This window comes from Leguminivora glycinivorella, chromosome 6 (assembly GCF_023078275.1).
Source record: "Leguminivora glycinivorella isolate SPB_JAAS2020 chromosome 6, LegGlyc_1.1, whole genome shotgun sequence".
NCBI classification, from domain to species: domain Eukaryota; kingdom Metazoa; phylum Arthropoda; class Insecta; order Lepidoptera; family Tortricidae; genus Leguminivora; species Leguminivora glycinivorella.
Window position 1 is genome coordinate 5,982,200 of NC_062976.1, and position 17,405 is coordinate 5,999,604.

The 17,405-nt window shown below is 40.9% G+C and overlaps 1 protein-coding gene across 1 annotated transcript; it reads left to right on the forward strand.

Annotated features, from left to right (window-relative positions):
• The first annotated feature begins 235 nt into the window (after positions 1-235).
• On the forward strand, positions 236-16,933 carry LOC125226961 (mediator of RNA polymerase II transcription subunit 15). The gene is made up of 14 exons (XM_048131148.1): positions 236-424; positions 581-720; positions 1,061-1,258; positions 1,988-2,166; positions 2,213-2,348; positions 3,215-3,421; positions 4,055-4,228; positions 5,797-5,911; positions 7,514-7,686; positions 8,209-8,363; positions 8,907-9,028; positions 9,951-10,053; positions 14,219-14,439; positions 16,040-16,933. The coding sequence occupies exons 1-14, from the start codon at positions 339-341 to the stop codon at positions 16,152-16,154; spliced, it is 2,124 nt and encodes a 707-aa protein (XP_047987105.1). The 5' UTR covers positions 236-338; the 3' UTR covers positions 16,155-16,933.
• The last annotated feature ends 472 nt before the right edge of the window (positions 16,934-17,405 follow it).

The window sequence follows — 17,405 nt, forward strand, 5'->3', positions numbered from 1 at the left end:
ATATTTACTGATCTTCATTGAAGTGTCGATTGATTGTCCATTGAATTCTATATCTCTCAATACATACTAATCTTGCAAAATTTAACCCTTCTTTCTACAGTAGGCTGTCAAAAATAAAACCTTACGTAAACCGTTTTCGATTCGACGAAATATGGACGAATCGAGCATTTCTCTTACACGACTTATTTTATATTTAGTCTGTGCTTAATTAAAAAAAAGTTTAGTATATGTCATGGCAGTTCATTGAGATTGGTACTACGGAAAATTTCATCAAAATAATAATAAAATCTGAGTCATTCTAACAAAACTTTCTGCAGAAACCTGCAGAGATTAATACCATGGATAACTTAAAGATGTTTAGCTCAATGGGATCGGAGGAAAACTGGAGGACCCCAACCTTTAGACAAGGCGTCGTATCGAAGATGTAAGTTTTAAGATAGATATGTTTTTAAACTATTAAAACCCTACACAAAGAGACCAAACACCAGAGCCAAAAGGGTATGCCCTGGATTTTGTCCCTAAACCTATTTATGCACTGTCTATTGTCTACATAAACATTAAATTGTAATTATATCTTCAGTGAAGAAGTGATCCAGCGTTCAGGCATGCAGGTGGCCAGAAACAGCAGTGAGATGGAGAACCATGTGTTCAACAAGGCGAAGACGCGGGAGGAATACATGAACATGGTGGCCAAGCTCATACTGCATGTCCGGGAGATGTGTAAGTTGATGAAATCTTTCGTTGATGAAAACTTGGTGATGAACTGTGTTTTTTTCTTAATATTTATGCACTATGGTAGTATTTTTTTCAATCTTTCTCATGACTTTGCCACCCATTTTTTTTTTTACATCACAACCCCATTAGTAAATTCTTGCTTTACACTGATAAAGGAGTTTTCAGGCAAGTAACTGGCACACAAAAACACTACACTATGGGAACAAATAATAATTATGAATTCAAGATATTTCTATCATAATCTGGACAACAAAAACCTGTATGAGCTTACTGTACTTCATGTAAAAATGTTCAATATTTATTTACAACAATGATCTATTTTCAGCTGCTCAACCAAAACAGAACCAAGGCCAAGCCATGCAGGGTCCCAACCAAAACCAAGCCGGACCCAACCCCCAGCAGAACCAACAGCCCAACCAGCAAGGACCAAGTCAGCCAGGCTTGGCCCCAGACCCTATCAATGCTTTACAGAACCTGGCATCTCAAGGGACAAGGAATCAGATGATGAATATTGGGCCTCAAGGTAAGCCATGCATCTGTACAATAATTAGAAGTTTTTTCATTAATGTCTGACTGCATAGGGATGACGACTACATAAAAGAAATGGCATTCTGTTTATTCCGTCAGTTAGAGATCGCCCAAAAATTCTGAACACATATTTTTCGCTTTTTCTAATTAATGAAAAAATACAAAGATATAGAGCATCAAAGTTCCAGAGTCCCTTGTGACGTCACTTCTAAGCAAAAATTTTACCTAGGCGTGATGTCACGCGAAACTTCAATGCACTGTACCGTCTTCATTTTTCATTTACGAAAAATAAGAAAAAATACGTGTCTAAAATTCTTTGATAATCGAACTGACGGACTAATTAGTTTTTTTTTAATCGTCTCGCCTATTGTCAGCAGTTTTAGCCAATAAGAATATTGGAATTTCAAACAATTAGTGTTTCAAAATGTTTCATCTAGTTAAGCAAAATTAACGGCAATACAATGTGGCCAGGCTATTTTGATTAGGATAAGCATAATAAGCTTAAGAATATTCACTTATTTTGCTAATTTGATCCACAAAAAATGTGATGTTTAAGGGAAGTCTCTGTTTTTTTTAATGATATAAGCAGCAAACGAGGCAGTTTTATGTTATTTGTTTTACTTTAAGCTGGAAATAAAAGCACAAGTGGACCCACATGGTTTTAAAAATGTAATTTTATCAATCACTCTACATTGCTATATAACAATTTCTACTTTTTCATCAGGACAAATGCAACAGCAAGGTGTAATGGGCCCCAATCCCGGCATGATGCAAGGACAGATGGGTCAGCAGACTATCGTGTCCCAAGGCCAACCACAGACAGCCACCAATCTGCTGCAGACGCTCAACCAGCGGCCGCAGCTCAATATGCTGCAAGGAAAGCTACAGGGCGCTATGGGCATGGTATGTGTTACATTCTCTCTTGTGTCGATCCTGCTGGTATCATCAGATGCTCCCAGGTATGGAGGACAGATGGGTCAGCAGACTAGTGTCTCAAGGTCAACCACAGACAGCTACTAAATCTTCTTCAGACTCAACCAGCGGTCGCAGCTCAATATGCTGCAGGGAAGCTACAGGGCACTATGGTATGTGTAACATTCTCTCTTGTGTTTTTTAGGGTTCCGTAGTCAACTAGGAACCCTTATAGTTTCGCCATGTCTGTCTGTCCGTCCGTCCGTCCGTCCGTCCGTCCGTCCGTCCGCGGATAATCTCAGTAACCGTTAGCACTAGAAAGCTGAAATTTAGTAACAATATGTATATGAATCACGCCAACAAAGTGCAAAAATAAAAAATTGAAAAAAATGTTTTATTAGGGTACCCCCCCTACATGTAAAGTGGGGGCTGATATTTTTTTTCATTCCAACCTCAACGTGTGATATATTGTTGGATAGGTATTTAAAAATGAATAAGGGTTTACTAAGATCGTTTTTTGAAAATATTAATATTTTCGGAAATAATCGCTCCTAAAGGAAAAAAAAGTGCGTCCCCCCCCTCTAACTTTTGAACCATACGTTTAAAAAATATGAAAAAAATCACAAAAGTAGAACTTTATACAGACTTTCTAGGAAAATTGTTTTGAACATGATAGGTTCAGTAGTTTTTGAGAAAAATACGGAAAACTACGGAACCCTACACTGAGCGTGGCCCGACACGCTCTTGGCCGGTTTTTTTTTGGCATAAGATGCTCCGAGATATGAAGGACAGATGAAAGCCTTTGTGAAAGTTTTGGCTTGGCGCTATCCTGTGCTAAATTGACGTTTTTAGGAATTTATCGGAATTGCTGATAGCAGGGTGACTATTTATTATTGACTAGCTTTTGCCCGCGGCTTCGCTCGCGTTAGAAAGAAACAAAAAGATGTCCAATCGCAAGATTATTGATTTTGATAAATATTTCAACTTGTAATTATCCTCACTAAAAAGTGAACATGCTGAAAGTAAATATTAATTCCAGGTGCCAAACCAGCCACCAATGGGCGGTATGGGCATGTCGAGCATGAACCCCATGGCGGCCAGCTGCAGGGCCAGCTGGGGCCCGGCATGCAGGGCCAGATGATGGCCAACATGCCCATGGGCGCCGGCATGCAGGGCCTGGGCGCCGGCATGCAGTGCCAGCCCGGCATGCAGGGACAGGTGCAGGGCCAGATGCAAGGCCAGATGGGTAAGTGGGGCTATTTTGGCTAGTTTCTTTTGTTTTTAATGAAGCTGAAAATTTGCTAATAGCCGGGTGAAAACGTCGGTGCTCATGCGCGCACGTTTGCCTCGCCCGAGCAAATTTGATCGGCAAGATGGCGGCCCTCTGTCAACTGTTCAAAATAGTTCTGCACATATTTCTTGGTTTTCGAATTTTCTTTTGAATAAGGATTAAAAATAAAAGTAAATCATTCACGATTCACGGCAATAAATATGTTCTCTCGTGCAGAACTATTTTGAACAGCTGTCCGAGCCCGGAGTCCTGACTAATCAACAATGCAATATTGTGTTACCATCAAGCTGATCGGTGACAGGACCTTTTTGATAAAACAGGGATAAATATCTGAACTGCGTCATTCCTCTAGTCAACGATGAAACCAGTGAAACCTTGTACCAAAAACGGAATAATTGATGAAAAAAATTGTCTTCAGTCATTTCTCATACTAATGTTTCGAACCTTTTATAAGTGTTTGTATAAATTTTTCTCAGTCGCCTGCCAACCATTAAACGTTGTAAAGAGTCCGAAACATCAGGATTTTCAATACTTGCGATATACTCAGTTTCTTTAGCTTTATTTCAACTGTCGAACTTATTGTTTCAGTAGGCGGCATGGGCAACAACCCAATGGTGAACAGCCACATGATGCACATGCGGCCTAAGCAAGATGTCGGCATGGTGGGCTACCGCCAGCCTCCAGGGCAGTTCCTGCGCCAAAGCCCAAGCCCTTCTGCCCCCAGCCCCAATATGCCTCAACCTAGCCCCGTCTCCATGCAAGGTTAGTAACTAATATAGCTCTAGGCTGGCTGGTCGACAAACCCTTCCTGTGTCTCATGAGAGCCTGGTATGAGATAACCAACATGATATATGTAGGAATGGTGAGCTACCGACAGCTTCCAGGGTTTTCTTGTGCCAAAGTCCCATCCCTTCGTTTCCCAGCCCTAATATGCCACAACCTAGCCCTGTGTCCTAAGGATTAGACTGGCTGGTCGACAATACCTTCTTGTGACTCATGAGGCCCTAGTACTAACGAGCTCCTTTGTGACTTAAATTTTCGAACGGATTTTTTCTCCATTGTGCGAAATGTCATTTGATATTTGCCACTCGCTTTTCGGTGAAGGAAGGCATCGTGAGGAAATCGTACTAATTCCAATATGGCCTAGTTATAGTTACCCTTCCAGTTGGAAGATCAGATGGCATGCTTTCGTAAAACTAGTGTCTATTCCACACCTTGAGATTAGTTATCAAAGCAGACTCCAGGCTCCCATGAGCCGTAGCAAATGCCGGGAAGGATGATGGTTAAAGATATCTTCTGGTTACTCATGAGGGCCTGGTACTTAAGCTCCTTGCTAAAGTCAGTTTTTAGACATGGTTTTCGATTTTGGCCATTAGAATCTTGAATACTGGCACTCACTTCGCTCGTTTCATAAACACACACTTGTATTGTAATTCCCTTAATCTCTCTACCTCTGGCTTGCCTTGGCTGGCCGTCCAGAGTGGGGTCGTTAGGGCTACATGCCCCAGGGGTGGAAGTGAAAATTTGCATAAGACGCGAGTTGGTACAGTGGCTTAACGGCCACTGGGCAGAAAGCGGTGTACACCTCTCGACACCCTTGAGTTCTCACACCGGTGTTGCCCTTGAGCCATCTTGGATGTCGCTTTTTGTGGGGGCCCATCTTGTGGGGACGAGTCACCGTCTGCCGGAAATAAAATTGGATACCGTTTTATTAGGCAGGCGTCCGGTTTTTTATCCATAGCCCAGTATTTAGTCCATCACTTTCATCAAAATAGACCAGTTCATTTTAGATTCCATTAACTCTCAAATAGTCCTTACACCCTGGCGGGTGTTGCCTCTGCGTGTGTCCCATGATACGGGCAAGGGCAACATCCGCTCGGTGTACCCCTTACATTTCATTAAAGTGTCGAAAGGGCCTCTACGCGTTGGCTTCGGCCCCGCGCACGCCTCCCAAAGGTCCGGAACACCATTGTTCCGTGATGGGAAAGACATTAATTAATAATAATAATAATTGTAATTGTGTTACAAATTAAAATATTTTCAAATGAGAATAATTTGATTTGTTCTAAGTAATGATGATGATGATTGGAAACTGTGCACAATTTAGAATAGAATAGAATAGAATAGAATATTTTTATTCGAAAGCACACAGATAATAAACAATTTTACACTGACATAAAATAGTAATAAAGTGCCACGAAATGGCTTCACCTCAGCATATTGCTGGCGACTTCCAGCGCTGGTCTTCCGGTGAGACCATTAAGTGAGGAAAAAAAAAAAAAAAAAAAAACACAAAACACAGTCACATAAACAGTTTTGTTCATTAACAGGAGTAATGGGTGGAGCTCTACCTTCTCCGATAGGGCTGAGCGGACTCGGCGCGTGCGGCGGCGTCGGAGCAGGCTCGCCATCTTCGCATATGCAACACCACGCGCCTCAACAACGGTAAGAATCCTTCTCGAATGTTCGGTTTCCTTTCTCACTGAGTGTGAGCGAGATATATTGCACTACTGACCCCAATAAGCATGCGCCTCAATGCGGTAACAATCCTTGAGAGTGCGGGCGAGACATATTATTGACAGGAGTGGAGCTCTACCTTCTCCGATAGGGCTCAGCGGACTCGGCGCGTGCGGCGGCGTCGGAGCAGGCTCGCCATCTTCGCATATGCAGCACCATGCGCCTCAACAAAGGTAAGAATTTACTTGTATACTTTTATTTTACGTTGGGGAAATGCATTTACGCATGCCACCCGGTCCGGGAAAACCAGGGGCAATAACGGACTAACCAGTTTAGGACTACCGTCTCGCCTCGCCGTGCGGCAGGGTCACTATATGCAGTCGACCACGTAAAAAGTTGATGCCCCGCCGAGAATAGAACTCCCGACCATCGGATCGTAAGTCCGACATCATACCGCTAAGCCGTCTGTGATTTGATGTATGTACCTAATTTCTAACAGAGTGAATGACTTCTAAAGAGGCCGGATTATCGGTTCGCCGGACGATATCAGTTCCATAGTAGGATCACAGTATAATAAAGACTACTACCGTACAGTACGGCCACTCCCGCTCCCCGCTGAAAGTGCCGCCCACCCCCTCTCGGTTACCTCACAGTTACCGCCTGTCAAAAACGCGAACAGTCGACCTGTCATATTTCACTCACACAAGCATAGTACGCGTTCACCTACACGAGCTTAGACTGTGTGCTAGGAACTCGCCTCTTTCATATATTTGATCGCCAGTGTCCGAGGTGTGGTAGGATGCTGATACGCAATAAGGTGTTATCCCACATCAATGTTGCTATAAAATGTCAACTTCAATCGTCAAATTTTTAAGTTGACATCTTATTGCAAAATACATGTGTTTTCAGTAACAGCGCCGAATAACTGAAAATCCAGCGGATTGGTAACTTTTAGGAATGTGAGCTTTATCTCGATCAAAAGTTATAATATTTTTTGATATTTCGATTTTTCTGTTCATTGCTGAAAAGTGAGAACTTTAATCGGTGGATTCGATTTTTAATATTCTTGCTTTTATATTGTTAAGGTAAATAAATAAATATTATAGGACATTCTTACACAGATTGACAGAATCCCACGGTAAGCTCAAGAAGGCTTGTGTTGCAGGTACTCAGACAACGATATATCGACACTACTTTAAAAAAAAACTTGTATCTTCGTCTGTCAATGAAAAGAAAATTGTAGTAAGTATGTATGGAATGCATATAGACTTACTGCGTTTTAACTTTGAGGAGCAGCGTGAGATACGAAATTTTTTCAAAGTAGTGACGATATATAATATACAAATACTTATGTACATAGAAAACATCCATGACTCAGGAACAAATATCTGTGCTCATCAAGTCATCACACAAAATGAAAAATGAAAATGAAAAATAAATGCCCTTACCGGGATTCGAACCCGGGACCGCGGCGTAGCAGGCAGGGTCACTACGCGCTAGGCTAGGCCAGACCGGTTGTCAAAATAATGTGTAACATTATAAAACTAATAACTAATTTTTTTTTATTTTTTTTTAAACTGCTTGTTTCAGAGTAAGCATGGGCATGGTAGCATCCCCATCCTCATCTCTCAATACGCCCGTCGGAGCGTCCGTCGCGTCGCCTAGCAACGAAGATGCTGCATATCGTGATAAAGTTCGTCAGCTCAGCAAGTACATCGAACCGCTGCGTAGGATGGTACACAGGATGGTCAGTGAGGGAGAAAGTAAGTTAAATCTAAAACTTCATTTACATTCCATTTGACCCTGAGGTTGTATTTCTACAATTGCTACAAACATATACATAATATGTGATCACTTAGCAAGGGAACAAGTTAACTAATCTAACTGTGCAGTTAAATGTACACAGTGTGTAATTATTTGAACATTATCTCACGAAGTAAGGGACCTGTTTCGGAGTACAAAACATAAATAAAATCTAAATTTAATAAATTTATAAAACCAACTACTTGAGAAATATGAACACCAAGCTAGGTCCGAAAATTGTTAGCTGCTCAATTTCTTCTGATGCTGTTTGAAGGGTTTTTTAGAAAATAAAGTATTTTTTATTTTATTTCTTAAGATGTCTAAAAGACCAGCCATTACCTTGCATAGTGACTTTTGAGGTCATAATGGACAACTTAAAGTATGGGATCAATGCTGAAAACGCGAAAAAAAAGACTGTTCCATAGAAATGCATCATGCAAATGTATGAAACAGCAAATTTTGATCTTATTTGAAATCTGCAGATGTGGAGAAGCTGACAAAGATGAAGAACCTCCTTGACATCCTGTCCAACCCGAACAAGCGGATGCCGCTAGAAACCCTCATCAAGTGCGAAGTGGTGTTGGAGAAGCTGGACTTCAAACGAGGAGATGGACTGGGTGTGCCTGCCTCGGGGAAGGTAAAGTCCTCTTACTATAATATACCTAACATTACTTACTTTAAATTTATTTTTAACAAGCAGTAACGTCTGCTAACGATTCTAAACATTTTTATATAAAAGTAAAAAAGGGAAAAATTTACGCTTCCGGCGGAACTTGAACACGCATCCTCTACAATCCGTACATTGCTCTTAACCAATTGAGCTACGGAAGCCGCGCCGGACATCGCGAACCATTTAAATTTTTCCAATTTTTTCCTTTAATATAAGAAATATTACTTACTTTGTTGGCGCGACGACCCAAAGTGAGTCTTGGCCTCCAACACAAGAGCACGCCACTTTACTGGGTCCAGAGCGACCTCTCGCCAGCCCTCGTTAACGCCGAGTTCACGGAGATCTGCCTCCACTCTAACTGCCGAACGATATTTAGGATGGACAGCAGGACGGCGTCCAGTTGAACAACCCAGATAGGCCCTCTTGACTGCCCGATCCCAAAGTTGACTGCACTTGTTGTTTATAAACTTGAATTTGAAGAAAGTCATATTTACTGTATTTTTTTTTCAGGAGCAAATCTTCAACCCCTTACTGGAGGTGGTAAACAACTGCCTGTCGTCTCCGCTCGCCAACCACACTCTCAAAAGGACCTTCGGGTCTACGTTGGATGCTCTCAATGGACCTGAGATCAAGTAAATATTTTTTTCTATACTAAATCGGTGGCCAAAAAGAGTATGGCCCACATGATGGTAAGAATTCACCGTAGACTATGAGACGCATGTGAGAAGTGTTAAAGTAAAAACTAATATCACAGCAGTTCTCGAAAAGTTTGTACAAAAATTAAGGAAAAAGTTTTTGTTGTTTTTTTTTATTCCTTTTTTTGTTACCAAGATTTATTTCATGAATTGAGATTTTAGTAACTTTTATTTGGTCATTAAGGTTCTCTAGTATCTATATTTTCTTAATTATAACAATTATCCTGTATACATCTTACGAAAGTCGACTTATATCACTAAGTGTTGGTAACAAAATAGGATCAATTAAAATTTGCTGACGTGGCTATGTACAACATTTTTGAGAACTGCTGATCATAACCTATTCGGATCCTTTAGGGCCTTAACTGTTTTTTCCTCAAATAATAGTTATTTGTTTTACAAGGGGGCAAAGTAGTTGTTTAACCGCACGTGCCAATATTGATACCCGAGCAAGCGAAAGATTCCAATTTTGAACCGCGAGCGTAGCGAGTGGTTCAAAAAGTGGAATCTTAAGCGTTGCGAGGGTTTCAAGGCACGAAGGTTAAACAAACTTTGCCACCGATTGAAACACAAAAATTTTCACCACACCAACACGTACAAAATACTGACTATAAAACATCAAACTAAATCAAATCTATTAATCTAATCAATATTTATGATTCAAAATCATCATTTACACATAAATTATACCAGCCAGCTCAAGACATCAAGTTAAAATTTGTATGAAATTACTTTGCACTCTTGTGGATAAAATGCAATTTTGCTATCTGTTTTCGAATAGCAAAGTAAGCCTTTACCAGTTGGTGTGGTGAAAAATCGTTTATTTGCTTAATCTTTTAATTTAATTGTTGATTTACAGAAACCTACCACCTCCATTGAAAGTGCCAAAAATAGAAGAGCCCGCCATGGAAATACCGGACGTACTGCAAGGGGAAATCGCCAGACTCGACTCAAGGTTTAAAGTACGTATATTGAAGATCACTGATATATATTTTAAAATACCGTCTTGTAGGTGAGGTTACAATTGAAAATATATTGTCATTTCATAAGATGGTCTATTTAAGACTTGATTTGATTGATACATACATTCGTCTATTTTGTTTAAGTTACAAAAACTCGTTCTTTGGTTCATAGCCACAGCAGCTTCATTTGGGTGATTTGACAAATTATCTACAAGTCATTAATCGATGGAATCAGGCGTTACTTTGCGGAAATCCATGTTAATCTTAAACTAGAACTTTCCTTTGCTAATCCGCGAATAGATAACGTGCAAGTCAATCAGTGCTAACCTGTTATAATTACTTGCGTATTTTTTACATGCAATTAATTTTCCCACCCTCCCACCGCAAAAATAAAAATAAATACGCAAATAAATATAACAACCCACCACCAAAAATACAAAACTCGACACGTGTTTCGCCTCTCTACGAGGCATCCTCAGGAGCTGATGTTGACGGTCCGAAGTTCCGCAACTGACTGATCGTCCCCAGAATGGTCGGCCATATTTATACTTTGTCCACCCCCCCTACCAAGCAAGTTAGATGGAAAAATTCGTAATAACGGCGATGACGCAACATTCAACTGCTCATTAAGGATTAACCCCCTATTGTTGTACCTAATTATCTCCAACTGTTCCAGAACCCCCAAACGCAGCCCTTTCTCACATACATGTAAAACGTCAAAAGAATGATTCTCTGATACAGTATGGTCACTCTCTATCAAATGCTTTGCAAAATTGGATCTCTCTGGATGGTTGTGCCTGTATGATGCCATATGCTCCTTATACCTAGTAGTGAAATTGCGGCCCGTTTGGCCCACGTACACTTTGTTACAAACATCACAGCTCAACTTATAAACCCCAGATTTTTTCCCTTTCTCGATTCTATCTTTGCCGTTACAAAGCTTGGAGTGCAAAGTGTTATTTGTCCTAAAGGCCACAGGAATGCCGTTCGACTTCAAAATCTTATAAATGTCCTCTGACACTTTGCCAACATAAGTAATGCTCGCTTGACACCTCTTAACCGGTTCAGAAGGACGTGCCGCATACAACATATTGTTAACCATAACCATTCGCTTCTTTCTGATAATGCCATCAACGATTGATTTATCATAACCGTTCGAAACTGCCAAGTGGTAAATATTGTCCAATTCGGCTCGATAGTGTTCTTCAGAAAGAGGCACAGACAACATCCTATGCACATAACAGTGAAAAGCGGCCAACCTATGCTGCCAAGGGTGTGTAGAAGAAGCTGGTATAACTGTATCAGTATGTGTAGGCTTGCGGTAAATTTGAAATTGATGGCTATTATTAACTCTAGTAATGGTCAAATCTAGAAAATTCAATGACTTGTCTTGCTCTAGTTCCTTCTTAAACTTGATCTTTGGATGTTTACTATTAAGCCCAGTAACAAATTCATCCAGCAGGTCCATACTCCCCGTCCAACAAATAATCAAATCATCTACGTATCTGAAGTAATACAATATATTATCATTCCCTGCAATATGCTGGTTCTCAAAGTGGTCCATAAAGATATCCGCCATTAAAGGACTCAGTGGAGAACCCATGGCTAAACCATCACTTTGCAAATAATACTGTCCCCCGAATCTAAAATAATTATGTTTCATACATATAGCAGTTAGATCTATCAACTCATCTACCTCCCCTGGATGTAAACGTTGCTTTTCAAAAAGGTCCCTTAGAATATCCAAAGTCTCCCCATACGGCACATTCGTAAACAAACTATCTACATCCAACGAAAGCAAGACAGCATTATCTGGAATAATAATATCTTTGATCTTTTCTATTAACTGCAAACTATTCCTCAAACAAAACTTCGGCCGGAACTGAGACTTTTCTCTAATAATGTGATTCAACCTCTTAGCTAGATTATAAGTTGGTGCACCCAAATATGAGACCACTGGACGAACTGGAATGTTATCCTTATGAATCTTAGGTAGCCCATAAAGAATAGGAGCTCGTGGATTCATTGGCACAACCATGCTCTTCTGATGTTCAGTTTCAAAAACAAACATAGAGTTCTTAATTGCCTGTCTCAGATCTTTCTGGAATCCTGGAGTTGGGTCTCTCTGCAAACTCGAAAAGCCATCACCTTGAATCAGATCAAGAACTTTCTGATTATAACTTCCTTTCTCCATAATAACAATGCAATTTCCTTTGTCTGCTTTCGAAACTACCAAATCATTTTCTCGCACTTTCTGTTGAATAGTTCTCAGTGCCAAACCATCAGAACTAAATCCACCACCCTGTGCCGTATGGGGAGACTTTGGATATTCTAAGGGACCTTTTTGAAAAGCAACGTTTACATCCAGGGGAGGTAGATGAGTTGATAGATCTAACTGCTATATGTATGAAACATAATTATTTTAGATTCGGGGGACAGTATTATTTGCAAAGTGATGGTTTAGCCATGGGTTCTCCACTGAGTCCTTTAATGGCGGATATCTTTATGGACCACTTTGAGAACCAGAATATTGCAGGGAATGATAATATATTGTATTACTTCAGATACGTAGATGATTTGATTATTTGTTGGACGGGGAGTATGGACCTGCTGGATGAATTTGTTACTGGGCTTAATAGTAAACATCCAAAGATCAAGTTTAAGAAGGAACTAGAGCAAGACAAGTCATTGAATTTTCTAGATTTGACCATTACTAGAGTTAATAATAGCCATCAATTTCAAATTTACCGCAAGCCTACACATACTGATACAGTTATACCAGCTTCTTCTACACACCCTTGGCAGCATAGGTTGGCCGCTTTTCACTGTTATGTGCATAGGATGTTGTCTGTGCCTCTTTCTGAAGAACACTATCGAGCCGAATTGGACAATATTTACCACTTGGCAGTTTCGAACGGTTATGATAAATCAATCGTTGATGGCATTATCAGAAAGAAGCGAATGGTTATGGTTAACAATATGTTGTATGCGGCACGTCCTTCTGAACCGGTTAAGAGGTGTCAAGCGAGCATTACTTATGTTGGCAAAGTGTCAGAGGACATTTATAAGATTTTGAAGTCGAACGGCATTCCTGTGGCCTTTAGGACAAATAACACTTTGCACTCCAAGCTTTGTAACGGCAAAGATAGAATCGAGAAAGGGAAAAAATCTGGGGTTTATAAGTTGAGCTGTGATGTTTGTAACAAAGTGTACGTGGGCCAAACGGGCCGCAATTTCACTACTAGGTATAAGGAGCATATGGCATCATACAGGCACAACCATCCAGAGAGATCCAATTTTGCAAAGCATTTGATAGAGAGTGACCATACTGTATCAGAGAATCATTCTTTTGACGTTTTACATGTATGTGAGAAAGGGCTGCGTTTGGGGGTTCTGGAACAGTTGGAGATAATTAGGTACAACAATAGGGGTTAATCCTTAATGAGCAGTTGAATGTTGCGTCATCGCCGTTATTACGAATTTTTCCATCTAACTTGCTTGGTAGGGGGTGGACAAAGTATAAATATGGCCGACCATTCTGGGGACGATCAGTCAGTTGCGGAACTTCGGACCGTCAACATCAGCTCCTGAGGATGCCTCGTAGAGAGGCGAAACACGTGTCGAGTTTTGTATTTTTGGTGGTGGGTTGTTATATTTATTTGCTTATTTATTTTTATTTTTGCGGTGGGAGGGTGGGAAAATTAATTGCATGTAAAAAATACGCAAGTAATTATAACAGGTTAGCACTGATTGACTTGCACGTTATCTATTCGCGGATTAGCAAAGGAAAGTTCTAGTTTAAGACTACAAGTCATTGTGAATGACATATGCATTCCTTGAAATATAAGTATGTTTTCACGTCCCGACCGATTACATCAGTATTTTGTTTATAATGCACTAAAATTAAAATTTTAACTGGATATTCACAAAAGGTATACCTATATTTCACTTGAATAGTTATTTATTATAATACTAGCTTTTGCCCGAGGCTTCGCTCGCGTTAGAATGAGACAAAATGTAGCCTATGTCACTCTCCATCCCTTCAACTATCTCCACCTAAAAAATCGCGTCAATCCGTAGCTCCGTTTTGCCGTGAAAGACGAACAAACAAACAGACACACACTTTCCCATTTATAATATTAGTATGGATACTTTTTGTTCCCAGGTATCCCTAGAAACGATGCAGCTAGCGGGCGGCAACGGCGCCATCTCGCTAGTAGCCATGCTCGACGACGCTCGCCTGCCCTGCGTCCCTTCTGTACTGCTCTCCGTACCGCGTGGGTACCCGGCCCGACCTCCGGCACGGCTCCGACCCAAACACGGGAAACATGATAAGCATGAGTTCTTAGCGAGGGTGGAGCAGGCTATGGACGCTAGAGTCGCTAGGTAAGGACAATCCCTAGTAGCCATCCGTGTTCCCTCCGTAATGTGCCCGTACCGCCTCCGGCACGGCTCCGACCCAAACACGGGAAACATGACAAACACGAGTTCTAGCGAGAGTGGAGCAGGCTATGGACGCTAGAGTCGCTAGGTAAGGACAATCCCTAGTAGCCATCCTTGTTCCCTCCGTAATGTGCCCGTACCGCCTCCGGCACGGCTCCGACCCAAACACGGGAAACATGACAAACACGAGTTTCTAGCGAGAGTGGAGCAGGCTATGGACGCTAGAGTCGCTAGGTAAGGACAATCCCTAGTAGCCATCCTTGTTCCCTCCGTAATGTGTCCGTACCGCCTCCGGCACGGCTCCGACCTAAACACGGGAAACATGATAAGCATGAGTTCTTAGTGAGAGTGGAGCAGGCTATGGACTAGGATGGAGCGAAAAAACACTTTTCTGGAAATAGCAAACCTAATAGTTATCAATCAATGCCCCTTAGTCTATGAAGCCTTTGTGCAAATTTTCAGCTTTTTAAATCAACATCTTCTGCCTCCGCATTAGGGTTGAAATTTTGAAAATCTCATACAAAGCTAAAAATTCAACTTTTAGATAAAAAAAAAATTCGGCAGTATTATGTTTAGTATATGTTATTGATACATATCATTATGAGAAACTACAAAAAGTTGCGAAAATAGCGTCAAGAATCGCCAAAGTTTGTCTAGTTTCAGTACATTCGCCAAAATAGCCGCTAAAATACTGAAAATTGGTGATTTTCAACGCTATTTTCGCAATTTTTGGTAGTTTCTTGTAATAATATGTATCAATAATGTATACTGAACATAATACTGCCGAAAAACATTTTTTATCTAAAAGTTGAATTTTCAGGTTTGTATGAGATTTTCAAAATTTCAAACCTAATGCGGAGGCAGAAGATGTTGATTTAAAAAGCTGAAAATTTGCACAAAGGCTTCATAGACTAAGGGGCATTGATTGATAACTATTAGGTTTGCTATTTCCAGAAAAGTGTTTTTTCGCTCCACCCTACTATGGACGCTAGAGTCGCTAGGTAAGGACAATCCCTAGTAGCCATCTGTGTTCCCTCCGTAATGTGTCCGTACCGCCTCCGGCACGGCTCCGACCTAAACACGGGAAACATGACAAACAATAGTTCCTAGCGAGAGTGGAGCAGGCTATGGATGCGAGAGTCGCTAGGTATGGACAGTAGTAGCCATTAGTGTTCCCTTCGTACCGTGTCCGTGTCGCCCCCGGCACAGCTCCGACCCGATCACGGGAAACATGCCAAACAGCATGATTTCTTAGCGAGGTTGGAGCAGGCTATGGATACGCGAGTCGCTAGGTAAGGAGAAGTAGTCTCTAGTAGCCATTCATTCTCCGTACCTCGCGGGTACCCGTCCGCCGAGGTTGTATGTATGTATTCTTTATTTGCGTGTTCGTGTAGTGAATCGAGAGTCGCTTGGTAAGGGCTGTTCCTTCAAGCACTTCCCGTATGTGGTGTGTGCCTCCGTTCTTCTGTTCGTACCGCGCGAAATATGATATTATGATATTAGAATAATGAAAGATACCATTTTATTTTATTATCTTTTACAGATTACCAAAAAGCTGCTCAGTAGGCCAATTACTGGACGCCTGGGAGATGTCAGTCCGTCAAGCTTGCGCGCCCAACCCCGTCTCCTACACCCCGGTACCCCCACTGGGACTTTAAATATCCACTCCAGGAGTTAGCCGTAGACCACGTTCCCACTATGTCGAAATGCAGATCCGTATTTTTATCGGACGTCGGACCAGTGTGACAACACGGCGTAACTTCTATTTCTATAATATATAATGTATTAGAGGGGCAACACAAAGCGAGTATGATCGCGAGGCAATATCCTCACGCGGCAAACAGCCAAAACGGCTCGGCAGAGCGACTTGCCTCGACCGGCGTAAATTTGCCTCGCGACGCTGCTCTCTCTGTGTGAACCCTATTTCCAAATCTATCCTTCCTTTATTTTAAGAAATTTTATAATCAAATTATTTTTAGTCTAAATTTTAATCGTAGTGTAGTTAAGTAGTGTTATTTATTAGGGATCCTCTTTTCAAACTGATATTAAACTTGTCGTTGACGTGATAAGTATCTGTGATAATTTAATATGTACTAATACAAGCAATTTGCAGTTTTTATACAGAAATTCATCAAATATCATTAATTATTTTATACATATCTTTTCTGTTAATATGTTTGCTGTTGGCAATATGAGCCTATTTTAAGTGGTAGAACTCAAAATTATGTTTTTTTTTTCGGATAGTCAATCCCATTTTTTTTTCTGTCATCCATATTTTTTGTTGTTACAAAAAGACATTATTTACATAATTTCCATGAAATGGGATCAAAAGGAATCAACTGTTTAATGTATTTTAAAAATGAAGAGGTCCCTGAAGTCTTCGAATCAATGTTGTAAGTGTTTAAAGCAATACTTGTTTTGAATAAATGTCTACATAAATCAATGATTTTTTTTTTACGTTCACATCTGACAATGTTGCAGCTCGCAAAATAGTACATTACGATACAAGTGCGTAAAAATGGAAGTTCGAAACGAGTGGCGATAAATTAAAACACGACCGAAGGGAGTGTTTTAAATCGACACGAGTTACGAATTTCCTTTTTGCACGTGTATCGTACGACGTTTTTCAGTACAGATGAGCCTTCAAAGTTTCGACCTGGCATATAATGAACCACTTCTCGCACTAGTGCGTAAAAAAAACACCATCTGTACTGAAAAAGGAATTATTTTACTTTTTTCAAACAGAAGTGTCAAAATATTTGCCACATGCAAAGCGATAAGCTCGATCAGCCGATGCTTTGCCGCCATCTTGACGACCAGTCCGGCCTGCTGGAAGTGACCATGCCTGCTAAGCCGTAGACCCGGGTTCGAATCCCGGAAAGTTCTGCGCTCACCTCACCGTGAGTGTG

What these genes read in the sequence shown, in the direction of transcription:
- LOC125226961 (XM_048131148.1), top strand. Translation starts at nt 339, where the DNA reads ATGGATAACTTAAAGATGTTTAGCTCAATGGGATCGGAGGAAAACTGG. An exon ending in CACCACGCGCCTCAACAACG is followed by an intron (nt 5,912 to 7,513) that starts GTAAGAATCCTT and finishes TGCTTGTTTCAG; the next exon opens with AGTAAGCATGGGCATGGTAG. An exon ending in GACTCGACTCAAGGTTTAAA is followed by an intron (nt 10,054 to 14,218) that starts GTACGTATATTG and finishes TTTTGTTCCCAG; the next exon opens with GTATCCCTAGAAACGATGCA.